Consider the following 17982-nt stretch of genomic DNA (forward strand, 5'->3'; position numbering starts at 1 on the left):
TCCTGGGCTCTAGGTAGCTGTGCTTGAGCAGGGGGGTAGACCAGATGACCTTCAGAAGTCCCTTCCAACATCAACCATTCTGTGATTCTATGAAAACTATAGAACATCTTATGAACTGATGCTATAGTTTGCAGATATTTACCAATATAAGCATTGACTGTAATATCTTTACAGCGGTGAGGCAGAATTCAAGTGTTGACATTTTTCACTGGCTCCTTCTTCTTTCCAAGTTATGTGTTGTCTCATGCAACATATATAGCAAAGTTAGGGTCTTGTAGTATGTCCTGGTCTTGAAATTTAAATGTGTATGCACATGGGTTCCTGTAGACCTGCTTTGATTCTCAGTAATCTAACTGTGTATGCTAGTTTGGAACTTCTGGCTATGCCAAGTTTTCTCTATGTAATCTTTACATGGTGTGCAGAAATGTTCCCAAGAGTATCTGGAACGTTACATTTGAAAACTTTATACAATCTATTCCCTATTCCACTGTATAGACAGGTAATTGTTTTTTTCACTTACTGAAATTCCTTCTCTGGATGCATTTTGCTGTTCCCTGCATTTTAAATGACCATTAGTCTTCACCACAGGAGACACGTCCTCATTGAGAGGTGTGCATATAATAAGACATTATGTGTATAGTTTGGGTGTAAGACAGAGATAAAAATTGCTGCCATTAATGGCCTGATGATAAAAAATTGTTATTGTTATATGTAATCTGCATATAAGAATGTCTTCAAAAAGTCATTGTCATGCTGCCTGTGTGCCCAGGGGCAATCTTATACCACAGCATTTCAGTCTTCGAAATTACAAAAAGCTAATATAACTCTTGATGACATTTACAAAAATGTGTAATGGCACTCCTTTCAGTTCTCTCACAGAAATTATTCTCAGTGAAGTTAAAGGGAGTTTTGCTTATATAAGAACTGCAGGATCTGGCACTTTTTAAAATCAAAGCCACGTTTTTTTCTTAAGTGGCACCAGCTCAAGAAAATGTGAAGTCAAATTTTTTTTTTTAATTTATTTTCTGACTTAAAATGCCTCAGCCAATGTAAGTCATATTTAACTTTCAATGCTCTTTGGCAGAGAGTACACATTCTAAATTTCTTCTCATAGTAAGTTGTTATGTCAGAGTTATAAACCCCTGAAAATTGGCATTTTGTAATGGAAACGCTGACAAGACCTTTATTACACCAGTACAAATAGGCGGCATTCCAATAAATGCTGGTTGGGGTTTTTTATAGTGGTTGCTTTTTTAAAGTGGTTGCTTTCTGCCACTGTATTTCAAAGTGAACATTATAAAAAATGTAATAGCATAATAGAAATACAGTGGTATGGCTTGAATTTGGCTCTCTGACTGTTGTAACAAAATTTCAACATGGTTGATATGTCCAATTCCAGATTCAGTTTTAAAGGACTGTTATATGATCTACTGTAAGTTGTTTTAAATTCTTACCATGTGCATGTGTAGGTCCCATACATACTTGGGACAGAAAAGACAATTATCATGGCATGGAGAAGTGGATGTTAAGTTGCTTAGTGTGACACTCACTTAAATGCCAAGAACACATCACATTTAAAAACCAAAATGTTCCTGCTTATTTTTCTTACTACAGTATTCATAGTTTACATTCTAGAAAGAAAGATTCACTTCAAACACCTGTGATTGTCTTCATAGTCGTGAAAACTCTGAACTTTTCCAGACCCTAGAAGTAAGTCACTGAAGTAAGAATTGAAGGATGTGTGTGAAGTGAGGAAGGTGAAGAACATAGGATGGAATTCTTGGAACGCTTCTATCACCTGCCAAAAGTACTATAAATTTCATTGAATCTGCTTGAGATTTAGCTTTACACATAAGAGAACCCCAGATCAATGTAATGTGTAAAACTGTAAATCTCTCAGTGACCTAAGGGGCTTAGATATCTCTCTTTCATTAATTTCACTGCCTAGACTGCACTTGTAAGTACGCATTCATAGAAAGAATAAGAATAAGAATCCATTATCCCTAAAGACAAATACAGATGGCAAAGGCTTGGGATATTTTGGCTTTTTTGTTTATCTTTGCAGCATTTTGTTGGAATATGGTAACACAGTAATGAAAAGTTCTTGGTTCAAATGCAAAATATAGCCATTATTTTATCAAAGCATTATAAAACACAGTATTACTTTCTGAAACTTTTTGGTTAAAAGATAATAGAATTAACTAGAATATGTAGATTTCAAAAAATGATCCATCAGTCTATGCAAATTGCTGTGTTAATAATGTATTTTTAATGCTAAGCACATTTGACAGCCATTTCATCTCTCTTTCTAAACTAGAGCTTGGCAACCTGCATTAATTCTTACGCTTTACAGATGTAACATTCAATGCACATGCCATGTAGTGATGTGATCCAAATAAAGTAAAGCATGTCAAAGCAATGTGATTATTAGTAAACAAGTTTGTGGCTGGCTTGTTGAATACAGAAGAGAAAAATGAGAGGCAAAAGCTGGTGCTGTTTTAGCATATCTTACATCTTCACTGGCCTGAATTTGCTTCAGATTATGGGAGCGTCAATCATAACTGGCACCAGGGGATTCAGAAGAGATAAATGGGCATAACATCAGAGCGGGTGAGATTAAAATCAGGTATGTTGGGTACAGTTCTGACAACTGTAGTAACTGTGTAGCTTAAACAGACCCAGAGCCCAAAGTTTCCTGGTATGGCTTGCCATAAATATCTGTAAATTAGAGAGAGAGATACTATGTCCTAATTATTTCTCTACCCCATTAACAATAAAACTAGTATTGTTTCAGACTCAATGCGTGCTTCTACATCATTATTTCTTCAGCAGAGATTTTCTATCCTTCCTTCAATGGGTTAAAAAACCAAGGTACAAAATATAAGAGTTGCTGCTAGACTGCAAGTGACCATATAGATATGTTTGATTATAGCTCTGCTGGACTAAAGGTCAAAGGAAAGTTTTAGAATACTTAAGAGACAATTATCTAAAGTTCAGACTTTTCCAAAGGAATAGAACTAGAAATTATACAGACTATTATCTAAAGTTCACATTTTTCAAAGAAAAAAGCTAGGAGGAAATGTTTATTCCATCACTTTGCTATTAATTTGTCTGGGGTTTTTTATTCTGTCAAGAATTTATTTACTACAAGTTCTGCATCACAGTAGTATTAACGTGATTATTCCCCTTTCCAAGAAATTTTAACATATGAGAATGATGTATTCTTATGCATGATTAAATATTACTTTGCTCAGGATTCAATATTCCCAGCAGCACTTTTTATTTCTGCAAAGGAACACATAACCTGGAAGTGTGTTTTGTTTTTTAATTCATTAGTTGATTCAGCAGTTAAATTCTGGCATAAGCTATTATTATTTAGGCCAATTGGTAAAGAAAAAAAAAAGAAAGATACAAAATATGTGACATTTTCCAATTCTTCACCTCATCAGTACATTTTCTCCTGTGAAATACTTTTTTTCCTGTGTTCTTACTGGTGTTTTAAGGGATTCCAGAAAGTCCAGGTCTCTAGAAAAATAAAAATTCATTCAGGTGTTTGCTAACGTGTCATAGGAATGTTTTGTGAATTGCCATTTTATGTGTCAGTATGGCATGTGACTTACTATGGTGCAGGAGAGATAATTTGATCAGTCAGCTGAATTTTTATAGCACAAAAACTTTTTTCTTTTGAACCTGATGTCTGCTATCAAATTTGATAGCAGTCATCAATCTGCTTTTCTGAGGACATTACAAATTTTTGACATTCATGAAAAGCAGGTCAGTTTGAAATATCTGTGAATGCTTCAGTGCCCATATGGTTTGGCTATCATAAATCAGACAAAATATACTATAAAAATGGCCTCTTTTTATTTTCAGGTTATTTTATAAGCCTGCTACTTGAATAGAACATTTATGCCTTTACCATACAGATTAGACAAAGGGTCATCTCTCTTGTAAACTGCTGTTGAACAGGATTTTGTCTGAGACACTCGGTCATCAAGGAAGTACATGTGTAAAATATTACACGTGACCCAGTTGTTTATATATATTAACATATATACAGATAGGAGTTCTCATAAAAATGTGTTTGGTGTGCATAAATACATCCATGCTGAAAATACTAAGTTTAATCATGAGACACAGTTGTTATTCTAATACTAATGAACAAATAGATTGTTTTTTCACCTACTAACAAGTGGCAAATTTATAACATACAAACTCAAAATTGTTCCCTTTTAATCAGGTATTCCTTTACAAAGTGTTACAGTCTAAGGCAGAAACAAAAGAAACTGTCTTACATAAACACGGGTGTATGTCTCAAAGCATTTTGATGGCATTCTTTTGGAAACAAGCAGCTGATGCTTCTAACTTGTACTTAAGTGTAGTCTGAAACATACAATCAGTTTTTCAGCTCAGGACCCGTCTATGAATAGTGTTCTTTTACAAGGTGAACATTGATGAGGGTATGCTTTGAGTTGTCACTTCTGGTTTTTGTGCTAGATCAGAAAGCAGGTCATAAATATTCTTTCCCACTGCTTTCGTAATTACAAGAATAAAAAAAGATTTCAGAACAGTTGAGTTAACAGAGAGCTATCACATGTGGGACTATGAATAGTGAATTGTTGGGGCTGCATTCATTGGTCTTGTTTCTGCAGTGTAATACTACCAATCTAAATATATGTTAATTGTAAATCCTTTCATAGAAAAGTATGTACTATTGAGAAAATACGCAAAAGAATAGTGATTAAAGAATGGCTTATAGCTCATGGAGTGTATATAGAAACTTTTTGAGAGACCTCCGTGTCTCTGGACAACTATATTTCCCAGGCTCTAAAATGGGGATTGGAATCTTCCCTATATTCCACTATTTCTCTGTCGTAAGGTTTGAATTTTGAAGAAAAACAAAAATACCAGTATTACTACAGATCTTTTGAAAATCTGTTTTTAACATTGCAAGGTCTCCAGTACTGAATAGTAAGTATTACAGGAGGCGTGTACGTGTTACGCAAAGAGCTGAAATGCTATCTTAGCATTCTTTTGAGCGTTCTCTTCTAGTGCATTTGCAGACTGCTAAATATTATGTAGCTAACATTTCTTAGAAAGTTGTACATTTTGGTTTTTTCTGCCTGTACTTTGGTAGTTTCCACTGAAACCTTGATGATAGTAACTTAATTACTCAGTTATTTCAAGTTTTCACATGAGAGTAGATGCCATTTATGAACTGAGAAAGGAAATGAATGAGCTGTCCTTGTCTTTCCATTATCAAAAAAAGCAGGGAGTATCACAGTAAGGATATTCTTGCAGCCCTTCTGCTTGTGCCAAAGGACTCTGTATTACAGAGAATCTGTTTTAGACAAAAAAATGTTCACAAAAAGATAGCTTTAATAAACATGAGGAAACATATATTTCTGTCATTCTAGTGTTTCCAGACATAAAGTTTCCAACTGAAATTCTTTCTTCACATAAGTAACATCTCCAGCGTAGATAACAATTTCTACCATAATGTCCTTAATACCATTAATGATTTCTGAGAACATTATAAAAGGGATAGAAAAAGAAAGATAGAAAAAGAGCTATGTAGGTGTGAGGTTACACAGCAGGGAAGTCCACTGATCTCAAAATATTAAAGACCGTGAGGGAATTAAAGAATTGCAATAATGTGTGCAGAGAAAAAGACACTTGGATGTAAACTGACTGCTTCTGCTTTTTACTTTTGTTCTGCCATTTTATTGTCTGACTTAAAATAGCAACATGCATTCTTGTACAAAGTGGAAGATGAAGAAGTTGACTCCTGCCTGCTACTTTCACATCTGGATTGATGTTGATGCCATTAAAGTCACTCATGTCCAGCAAATCCAAAAGTAGCTTTGTATTAAAATTATTGCATTTACTTTTTCACAAAATCTTTCATCCAAGAACCTCAAAAGAGATCGGGGGTCTTGAGAGCAGTTGGGAATCTGCAGGAAGCATTTGGCCCTGTGGTAAGCATGTCCTTGGTTGTGGTTATTCAAACTACTTTTGTCTAAAAATCACACTGAACATCTTGTAAAGCATTGTCATTCTTTGTTCCAGCTGTGAGGGAGATATTCCCATGACAGTCTCTTTCATGGTTGTTTCTCAAATCTGCTTGTAAACTTAAGAAACTGAGAGTCATCCAGTGATCTAAATGACTGATTTGGTTTTATATTTTAAAAAAGGTAAAAATAAGCTCCAGATCTAAATTGTAGTTATGTATTCCTGGAGCTATGTTACTCTGACCTTACACTGATGCAAAAATTTGTGATGAGTTAAGGCAATTATTAAGATCACTTATCTTACACTATTCCTTAAGCCTGCAGGACAGAATATAGCTCCTAGTCCACCCCATGTAGTTGGTACATCACCAGTGAAATGGCATTTAATAGGGCTCTGGCATTTCAATGAACTTCTTCAATCACTTCCCCACATAGAAGGGTACAGAATTCAGGGAGGCTCATTTTGATTGAGAATGTCAAAAGACCTCCTGAATATACCTCACTGATTGAAGGTAAAGGCTTAGTGTCAGTCTTTGCCTGTGGTAGGTTACCTCAGAGCTTTATTAACAGAGAGGAGTTCTTTTTTTCCACATGTAATTTTCCTTGTTTTGCTAAAAGTAACATGAATAAATAAATAACCTGAATAGCGCTATAATGAAGGATCAGTGGGTTAATTGGAAAGATGAGTGGAAAGTGATTGTCTCCTTTCCTGCTGAGCACCTGCTGCCAAGTTAATTCATGCAGCAGTGCTGGAGGTTGTTCCTGGAGGAGATTCTTGCTGTTTTGTCAGCTATGGGTAAGGGGGATGACCACAGAGAGGAGAAAGCAAATCAGATAAACTGAGTTTATTGCTAATCAGCTGCTAGGATTTATTTTCAAGTTCTAGGAACCAACTAAAACGTCAATTGGAGAGTCATTGTTCTTCACTCAAGAGTCACATATCCAGCAACACCAAGGTATATTTATTTTAGGACATAGCAAAGAAGAGGAAGGAATTTGTTGCTAAACAAAATTCCCAAGGCAAAATTGAGTACTTGCCATCCATTGGCATAAAAATTCAGTAATTTCATTCTGCTTTTCCTATTGACTACTTTTGATTGCCAGTTTCTTTCCAGGCTCAACAAATTCAACTTTAGTCTAACACAGCAGTTTTTAACTCTTCTCTCCTTGTCTTGCATCTCTTCTTACATAGTACTAACTATTCAGCCATTACAACTTCTTTTACACTTAAATAGTTCAGCTAAATGTCCCAAATATCTTGTGTATCTTTTACTTTGTCTTATTTCTTTTGAACTTGAATTGATAACCGTTACTGGTAGCAGGTAGTTTCTTATACTCAGCATAGCTTCACTGATTGAGAAGAAATGGGCACTTTATTTTTTCCATCCCTCCTCCTTCCTCTCATTTTTTCTGCCCTCTTCTATTTATCTCTTTATAGTACTCTTCCTTTTTTACTTTGTCTTACTCTCTGATTCTGGCTTACTAGAACCAGGCAGAGTAGCAGTGCGTGTGTCAGAAAGATGGAAGGGATCTGAAGCTGTCACCAAAAAGAACAGCTTCCTTTTTGAATTTCTTCCTAAAGCAGGTTCCTTACCTCTTTTGCATATCTGTAAAGGCCAGGGATGCTAGAGCTCAGCATATTAATCCTTTCCTCCAGCTTGGACAGAGAAGGACTGTACCAGGCTTATAGGAAGGAACAGGCTGTATCAGTACAGATTTCTAGAGCACAAGAAGTCACTGTGTAATATAACTGTAAAAGTCTCTGGAGTTCTGAATAAATGACTACAGATGTGACACTTCTGAGTGGGATTTGTCTCAAAGACAAAAAGAGCTGCAAATTGAGGCCCACAGTTTTTTCTCCTCTGAAAGGTTAAAGCAAAAGGATTAAGGATGCAACTTATGCTGAGATATTTTTAATTTTGCAGGAGAAAGTCAAATGGACAGATAAATTTATTTTTCAGTATTTGAAAATGGAGGGTGTGGAGGAGGAAAAGAATGCTATCAGATAAAAAATGGACCTTTTACACATTACAATAGGTGTTGTAGTCACTCTTACTTTGGTAAAGCTATACACACCTATATTGAGGAAAAGTTAGCTACAGTATTCTTTTACTAACATAACATTTCCCTTTGTTCCTTGCAGTTCAGCTAGAGAGCAAGTATGACACTGGAAGTGGTTTAACTTGCACACGTGTGTATTTAAATCTCTGACACATTCAACCAAGGAGGAGGAGTACAGTTTTTGCTTAATTCTAAATGTGTGCTAATTGTTGACTTAAAACATACTTGACTTTTCCACTGCATCATAGTGTCATGTATAGCACTGGGTGCCATCAAGGAGTTTGGTCCTATTTGAGTTGTCAGAATTCTTAAGAGCTTATACCTGAAATTTATCTTCAGTAAACACATATGCTTCCTTTAATTTTAAAAAGGGCACAAGGAAGGGCTAGACTATTTATTTAGCTCCAGCATGCCAGCAGTTTTGATGTGACTGTTTCCAACTTGAATAGATAAAACCTCAGGATTCCTGGAAAGAAATCATTAGGAATCCGTTTTGTTCTGCATAGGTATTATGAAATGACCATATTTATACTGCTATATAAAGTAGTCAATTTTTAGGTTGATCTTCATGTGTTACGTACTCTAAATGCTATGAAAAATACTGAAATGATTACATAACCTGCAATATGAATTAGAGTAAGAACCTCTCTAGGCTGCATAAGTGGGATTGGTAGGTGATTCCACCATGGAAGGGATACAGCAAGACTGCAAAATCAAAGACCCTGAACTTCAGAAGGAGCCTACTTGAAGCTGAGTTTCTTAGTCACTGAATGGGAAAACAAGACTTCTTTGTTCTCTTCTGTGAGACAGTTACCCACTGTGCTTAAATATCAAACAATCTTTCTTCATCTTTTGTTTTATGGCAGTAATAAATTAACTATAGGAGTTATCTACTGATTGATATCTTGATATAGATTCAGGACATGATAAAGTTTAGTAATGTTTCATTCTGTAATCATTATATTCTGTAACTACCTTTATTCCTTATTAATATGCCTCCTTACTAAGAAGGACTTCAAGAATAAAATACTGCATTTTATTTTTTTTTTAATGTGAAAAATGTCTTTACAGTATTTGCTTCATGAATGTTTTCCCCTTCTTCCTTCTCTGCATCTTTGTCTGGCTTTTGTACTTCGTAGACTGCCAGCTATTTCGAGCATACATGTGTCTTTTATGTTGGGGCAGTGATACATGCTGCACAAATACCATGGGATGTCAGAAATGTTCCTGGTGATCACAGTTAGCACAAAGTAAACATTTCTAAACTATTTCATGTTTTCAAGTGAGTACCTACCAAGATCAAAGTAGCTACAAAGCTTTCTTACAGTGACTCTATATGTATATGCATACACATGTTGTCACACACTTCAGGTACCTTTTTTTGGTTTAAACTCAAGAATTGAGTCTTGTTATATCTGTCATATGAACGCTGCCTGTCTTCCAATTCTTCCCTTCCTTATGTCTGCCACATAACTCTCAGTAATGTCTTCCCTTCCCTGGAATGGCATTTAGTGATTGCATGTGCCCATTTTATAGCATAAAATGTCAGGAGACTTACTTTTGTTCATGATACTTCAGGAAGATTAACTTTGGTAGCACAAGGAAAGAGAGGTTAATGAAAGGAGCTGCAATCTCCTTCTCCCAAATATGATGTGCAGCTTTATTTTCAAATTGTCATTGGATTCCTCAGTAACACATATGCATTCCTATTCTGTGTGTGTCGGAATCTTTTTATTAACTTGCAGTGTTATTTTTGATGAAAGAACACAAAAACCAAAACCAGTACAAGTCAACATGCACTCTGTTAGTATATAACTCATAATACTGAATTAATTTTTCTTATTCCACAGAATAAAGCAGTTAAAAGCTAAAGTGTATATTTAAGTATGTAAATAAATCAAAGTGTTTTGCATATTTTACATGCTCGTTAATCATGGTTTATACCTGAGCATTCTGGCACATACAAGGTCATTGATATTTGATAGTAGCATGTTGTTAAATGGCTAGAATCTATAATTCTTACAACTATACACAATAGAATCTATACAATTACCCTAAGTAAAATTAATTTGTAGTCATTTTGAGAACTGAGTGGCTATGAGAGGTTTAGCTGTGTAACTTTATGTCTGGATAGGATGCCGTGTAGTCAGATGCCTCTATATGTTTCTAAAATTAAGTATCTGCATATGTGTGCAGAGGTAAGAATGTCTGAGAAGCATTTCCTCTGGCTGCCTTCACAGGAGACACAGTCTGTTTTGGTTTGTTCTATTTTCATTATTGAGGCCAAATAAATGTTTAGGTCACTGAAAATTAGGCCTACAACTTTTAATACATTCAGCTTTTCCTTTGTTTATATTGCTCATTAATAAAAAAGAAGACTTTTTTATAGCAGGGAAAAATATTGTGCAATCTGTGCTTATAATGTGTGGAACATTTATTTTAATTTATGAATGTGCTTTATTAAGTTTGGGTTAATTTAACATTTCATTTCTCTTGTTGTTGTACTGGTTGAATTTTTATGACTGTGTGACTTGAAAAAAAGTGATGAATCATGATGGGAAGACATCTATAGGGGTGCATGCAGAGAAGAAAGTGAGGGGTTGCCCTTATGATCATACCACATGACACAAGAAAATGCGTATGTTGCACTCATTCATTTGGGGCATGGGCAGCCAGACAGAAAGGGGAAGGATTTCTGTGTCACAAGCTGATAATATAATGAGTATAATAAAGTGCATATGTGTTTGTATAGAGGTTTTCTAAACACATTAAGAAAAAGCTGTGGTTTTAGCAGTTATTCTATGTGGTGAAACAATGCAAATGTTCCCTTTTTCAGATAATACTCTCAGCATATTGGCAAAGCATAGTGGATTCAGCCGACAGAAGCAAGAAGTATATCTACTGCCAATCATAATAAGCGATAGTGGGAATCCTCCCATGAGCAGCACTAGTACTCTCACTATTCGAGTCTGTGGTTGCAGCAGTGATGGTATTGTCCAGTCCTGTAACGTTGAAGCATACGTCCTTCCCATTGGACTCAGTATGGGAGCCCTAATTGCAATATTAGCATGCATCATTTTGCTGCTAGGTATGTATTCATTTCACAGCCTGGTGGTCAAAATTTTTCTGATTCCTGAGTGGCTCTAAGTAAGCAAAGAAGTCACATGGAAGGACATACAATCTAATACAATGTAATGTGCAGCAGTACTGAAAGACCTGTCAGGACTGCATCCCTACTTTACTAAGATCTGAACAAAAGTATATAAAGCAAAGTCCCAGTCTGAAGTAATCTTACACCCAAGTTACATAATAAACAGGTATGGAATATGAAACCAAAAATCAAATCAGGTATGTTGAGTACCAAGGTGGACACAGTATATACTGCACATGATGGAAAATGGATTTGTTTTATCTTCTAAGACTTGTATGAGTTTATTCTGGGTTTTAATAGCATAAGTGACATTACAGTTTTACAAGATAAGAAGCACTGTATATTTTAATAAAACATAGAAAATTTGTATATGACATCAAGCAAGCAAGAGAGAGAACAGTGAAGGAAGAAGCCTATTTCTGCACTTTGCAGCTTCACGTTGTAACTGAGATTTACATTAGTAACTTGAGATTTTAGCATTAAGCTGCAAAAACAACAGTGTAACCAATTTAGAGCTTTTTGTGCCTCTGTCCATGATCCTGAAACTGATGTATCTAAGCTCTTTTTTTCTCCCTTACTGTCTCATTCTTTTTTCAGTTACATAGTGTGAGTCTGTTGCAGCACATAACAGAAGGAAATTGGTGTCTTTTTTTTTTATCAGGGCTGTTTTCAGAAAAACACCCTGTAATTTTGGAAAACTCCATCGATAATGTAGATCATTATAGACTATGTTCAGTGAATGATGATAGCTTGACTTCACCTAGGTTTGTAACTTTTCCAAAGGGAAAAGTTGTTGTCTAAATTTAATGCTCAAAAATGGAAGTATGCGAAATCTTATTGCTTAGATAAAATTGAGCTTCAGGTGTAAATATGAGCTGATAATAGAAAACTAGAGGACTAACCAGAGCTTCTGATAAAATTTTCATCACTTGAATGGGGTTTAAGTTATAGGTCTTTTAGCTTTTCACCACCCTTGTTACTCTTACTTTCAGAAAAAGTAACCTATTACCTTCCACAACTGCACTTAACATGTGGTGCTTTGGTTGGAAATTTTTTACCTAATCAGCCTGTGATACTTTCTTTGCAGTCATTGTGGTGCTGTTTGTAACACTAAGAAGACATAAGAATGAACCTCTAATAATCAAAGATGATGAAGATGTGAGGGAAAATATTATTCGCTATGATGATGAAGGAGGTGGAGAAGAAGATACAGAAGCTTTTGACATTGCAACTTTGCAAAATCCAGATGGAATTAATGGATTTTTGCCTCGTAAGGATATTAAGCCTGATCTTCAATTTATGCCCAGGCAGGGTCTTGCACCTGTTCCTAATGGTGTTGATGTTGATGAATTTATTAATGTAAGGCTTCATGAAGCCGATAATGATCCCACAGCTCCACCATATGACTCTATCCAGATTTATGGCTATGAAGGAAGAGGGTCAGCGGCTGGTTCCCTTAGCTCATTGGAGTCCTCTACATCAGACTCAGATCAGAATTTTGACTACCTCAGTGAATGGGGTCCTCGCTTTAAAAGGCTTGGAGAACTTTACTCAGTTGGAGAAAGTGACAAAGAAACTTGACAGTGGATTACAAACTTTTTCACTGTTGACTTAATGATCATGTAATATTCTAGGGCCACTGCTGTTAGTTAAAACTAACGTGGCTTTTTGTTTTAGAGGCAAGTTTAGCGCCAGTCATCTATAAAATCAACTACATTGTAATGTTGAACCAAAAAAAGTATATGTTAGGAGGTTAAGTCTTGTGGAGTGTGAAGTAAAGTATGTGGAGTGTCTAGAAGTCTTTGGATATTTGATATTCACTTGACCACTCTGAAGATGGAGATTTGGATCTTTGATTATCTTCAGTGAATTAAAGGAATGAAAAGAAATTGGTGCTTTCTTAGAAAATGGACTTGCAGGGAATTTGCTATTGAACAGTAGCTCCAGCCAGTACGTGTAAAGCTAATGGTTTGTTTCCGCATTGCCAACAAAGATCCCACCACAGAAATGTTAAAAGCAATATCATGGTCTTCTTAGCAATGCTGAATAGAAGTAGCATTGTAAATTCCTACTGGCTTCTACTGTGCAGTGACCATACATTGTACATACAGTAATTGTTGGCCACGTAACCACAGACTGAATATCATCTTTAAACATTGTGTCAAGCCTTAAAATATTCACATGTTCTTAATCCATTCCAGTGATGGGTATTAAATCCTACTAATGTGCAGAGATTCAGAAGCAGGGCTACAAAAGCTTGCTTTACAAACGGATCTTTTTCTAGAAGAAGGATCAATCCTGTACTTCGTCTTCTGAAAGGGAAGAAAAAAATGTGAAAGGGGATGGACTTACATATATGAAAGAATTGCTGATTTTATTGCTAAAGATCGAATTTATTTGTTTAAACTTTGAAATAAATATTTTATTGATGTCCATTACTGCTTTTATTTATTAAGACTGATAATCTATAGAGTAAGATTATGAAGAAAACTAAATTATATCCGTTAGATTTTTTTTCTATATGTAATGAATGTTTAATACATGTACGTTTTGAAAAGAAAAATGACAAATTGTTGCAGGTTAAAGCAGTAACCTATCCATTTGTAGTAGGTGAATTTTAAGAGAATGTTGGCAGGAATAAAACTTTCCCAGAGAAAACTTTTGACAGTTTTATATCTTCTTCATAAATCTAGTACCTGGTGTTTTTAGTACAAGCACAAACAGCTGGAAGTAAACTGGTTCATGTGAATATTTAAACTATAGACTTTTAGAAATCCACACATAACACAGTACAGTAAAAAACATGCTTATAGTTCTCCACTGTATTAGAGCAGGAACCAGTGTGTAGAAAATTTACTGCTTATGTTATTAGCATTTCTTTTCTATAATATTCATAGTGATGCACCAGGGCTCTTGCACACAGAGAAAGAACAACACTAGAAACTGCAAGCATACTCAATTTGTAATGCAAACTTGCCATTTAGAAGTAGCAATTGTATAATAAAACTATGTATTACATGCAAATCATTTTAATTTTCTACTTTGTTTTGAAGCTATATTATTGTTTGTTTATTTACTCCATGTATTGTATTCAGAGAAACTCCTGTATTGTTTCCTACTTTGTGAAATATATTTTTATAAATACTTTTCTTGTTACTGCTTTTCTTTCAGTTTTACCGGTACACTGCAGAAAGGAATCTGCCTGAATAACTTTGTAGTTTGTTGAGGAATGTATTTCCTTCAAAATCATGTATTTATTAGTTGAATACAGTCAAAATAAAAAAGGGTAATATTTGAAGCAATTTTTGACAGTGTTCGCAGAATTAGATATGCAGCAGCCTGTCATCACAGGAGTTATGTGTGTCTAATTCACTGCACCATGCTGAAAAATAACCTCACACTTTTTTTGTTAAAGTATTGCTAGTAAAAACAATCCCCTCTCTTTAAGCTTCTCAGTAATGTTTGTTCTGCAAACAAGAACGTCTTAATGAGTCACCCCCATTTTGCCTGTATTTCAAAATGGAAACATTTACTTTGCTTTAGCTGCAGCATGGCTGGGTTTAATGACTAGTTTGGGGACAACTAATACACTAACACCACTTCTATATGTATTAGAAAAATTTTATTGAAATTAATGAAGTATCTAATTAATTTAAGTTACACTGTATTAAAAAAAATGCCTCTGGATAACTTTTTCTAGCAATTTAGGTGATACTATAAACTAAACAGTGAAGACATCCAAAGATGGAAAAAAAGCAGTCATCAAGATTTCAATGAAATCAAACATATTTGTGTAACAGACTGTAATAACAGCCAAACACATTCTTACTTATCACTTGCACCAAGTGCCAGGGTGTTCTGAATTGCCATGCCAAATCTAATAGTAGAGTAAATGCAAAAGTCTGAATCAAAACTTAGACTGAGCCAATTTCTAGTCTACATCCCAATCCTGGGAGCAAAGGAAGATGCTGTGAGGTATGGATCACATTGTCTATAGTCACATAAGCATTTAAGGCAAGTAGCTCTTACTATAAGTTATAGTACATACTGTAGAGTTTTGCAAAGCTCTTTTGTAGGAAAACTCATAAATGGATAACCTCCTGATTGCCTTTTTGATTGAAAGTTCCATCTGAGACCACAACAGTGCATTCAGTAATAAGATTTCCAAGAAAAAAAATCCCATCACTGGCACTGTAGGAGAGGCAAAGCATGACAGAAATCTCATCACTGTCAGTCAGAAAGAGATGTTAGGTACTACTGGTGGGCATAGCTGTAAATTGTGCATTTATACAGGTTTTAAATGTGAATATCTACAATGCAAAGAGGAGAGAAAAATTAATGAATTTGTGGTCTGTCAATAGTGATGTACTATTTCTTCAAGTCATTGCTACCCCACCAAAGGGAGATGATTCATTCTGCAAACTAATTCCATGTAATTTGAATATAAAATTTATACCAACGTATGTATGTTAGAGACTGAAATGTTTATCATTCAGTTTTCCAGTACTTGCTCTTTTTTTGACAATGAAATTAATTCAGTATAAAATTGTTTTGGATAACAACGGTATTTAGGGGGATTAGAATCATTTCACATCTAGATTTAGACATATTAGTGATACTCTTTTTAAGCATGTAAAATGGTAATTCATCTTTTTCAACAACATTTAATTAGCAATTGACTCATAAGTGACAAGGAAAATGCATTAAATTAGAATTGTTAATACTGATAAATTTGAGAATTAAATTCTCAAAATCTTTTACAACTGCCAAGCGCTTTAGAGTCCCATTGGTTCTGGCTTGCCTTCACATAACTATATCTCAGAACTGCTAAAGTAAGTCATCCCACACAGAAGCTGGAATTCTAAGGTTTTGGCCTGGACATTGTCCAGACGCAAAATTCAGCTCAGGCATTTCAGTATGCTAGTACTGTGAAGTAAATGTGTGTACATGCTTAGTAGTTATAACTCAGATGACTAAAGGTCTTCAAAATGTTCTGTCCTTTACAGTAACTGAAAGCATATGCTATTTGCGTGCTGTGACCTTGAAATCATATCATGGAAAGCTAATTTAGACACAACACATTTTTCACCCAGTGTCGTTTATACCTTTTTGTCTATGATGAATTTGAAATGACTGAAATATACAGGAGAGAAAATGGCTGAAGATTTTCATTTAAGTCAGCAGTTGCTGATCACAGGAGAAACATTTAACACTGTGGTAACTTGAAATACCATCAAATATGTTGCAGTGCAGCAGTAACAATTCTCAATCTGGAGAACAGGCAGAATGTCTGCAAAATAGTATGTTCGAAATAACTTTATTTGTACAGCTCTGCTAGAGGTGGATCTGCTGATTTTAATATACGGAGAAAAATAAATCAACTATACTATATCCGTGCAGTTGCATGTACCTGCATATGTGTGTGGCAAATTTTTTGAACAGCCTGCATGGTCATTGAATTTTAGAAATGGATAAATGGGCTTAGAAAGCTTCTCCAAGGTCTTTCTAGCTGTAGGAAATCTTGGCAGGTAATCTATGTTTGTATCTGATTTTCCTGGGATAGCTTAACTGAGTTATTTGACTGTTTATCTCCTTTTCCTTGCCCCTCTCTCCACCGTTCACCTATCCTGAGCTATAATACTGTGAACATAATGCTAGGAAGTAAGTTCATTAAGACCACATAGCTCTTTTTCAGCTGGTTTCAGCTGGTGTGTTCAGTGACTGGAAACAAGCAGGTAGGCCAGGATAGTTAAGTTCACCAAGCTCTCTTCCTTCTCTCTTATTATCCTATTTGTGTTTAAAAAAAACAAAGCAAAAAAGCAACAAATAACTGTATGCAAGTGACTTACTTTTCAGATGTAGTGAGAGGATTGTATTGTTACTTGAACGAGTTCAAGTGCTGCATAAAAAAATAAAAAGCATGACTAGGAGCAATACAAAAACCTGTCATAGAAAGACTTACAGTGAACAGTCTGGGTTACTTATACCAAAGGCCTGTTTCTGTATTTTAAATTACGCTGAAAAATCTAAAGCCAATGATGGTGCTTTTTAGTTAATAGGAAGAATTCACAAGTATTTCTGGTCAAGAAAAGTGAAAAAAGGTTACTCAAAAAAATTATTTTTCAGATCTGGAAAGTTTTTAGCAGTGGATGTGCTAGTAAATTAAAGCTTAGGAAAAAAAAAGAGGGAGTATTCATCATTATTAGAGTTTACTTTCAGAATGTAGTAGGTGCCGTTAGCAGCAGACAGAGAGTATTGACAGAGTGAGCAGTGGAGGCTTTCTGTAGTCTGTCATTCAGCTAAGTTGGACTTGTATTATTTCTACATTTGTACACTATTTGTGCAAGATAATATTCTGGCTTTGCAGAAGGTGGAAACCAATTTAGCTTGCTGTATAATTCACTGTGATGGGTTTTGTAATCACACTGCAAAATGAGTCTAGCTGCTGTATTATACAATACTGATACTGGCTTATATGCTGCAGAACTAGTCCCTCTCCAAATAATGTCAGAGGATTCTAAATGAGAAAATATAAAAGCCCTGACAATGCTTTTTGTGCAACTGCAACTAAGACATCTTCCAAAATGGCTAATAAAAGCAAGCTGAAGCACAAAGTTTCTGGCAGAGCCTTGTAAATGTGCTCATTAACATTGCAAAACAACTATTCCTTCTTTTTTCTCCTCCTACCCCCCACCATTGCAAAAATTAAACCAGTGAAATGAACAAAATGAAAATTTCAGATTTCTCTTCAAGGGAGAT

At 35.2% G+C, this 17982-nt stretch overlaps 1 protein-coding gene across 3 annotated transcripts in view; it reads left to right on the forward strand.

Annotated features, from left to right (window-relative positions):
- The window catches only part of CDH8 (cadherin 8), a 149566-nt gene extending 136762 nt beyond the window's left edge, over positions 1-12804 (forward strand). For all 3 annotated transcript variants that reach the window (XM_059825032.1, XM_059825034.1, XM_059825035.1), the window contains 2 exons: positions 10909-11160; positions 12311-12804. In XM_059825032.1, the coding sequence (XP_059681015.1) occupies positions 10909-11160; positions 12311-12804 (746 nt within the window). The remainder of the gene's footprint in view (positions 1-10908; positions 11161-12310) is intronic.
- Positions 12805-17982: the final 5178 nt, after the last annotated feature.

The sequence above is a fragment of the Gavia stellata genome, chromosome 15 (assembly GCF_030936135.1).
Source record: "Gavia stellata isolate bGavSte3 chromosome 15, bGavSte3.hap2, whole genome shotgun sequence".
NCBI classification, from domain to species: Eukaryota; Metazoa; Chordata; class Aves; order Gaviiformes; family Gaviidae; genus Gavia; species Gavia stellata.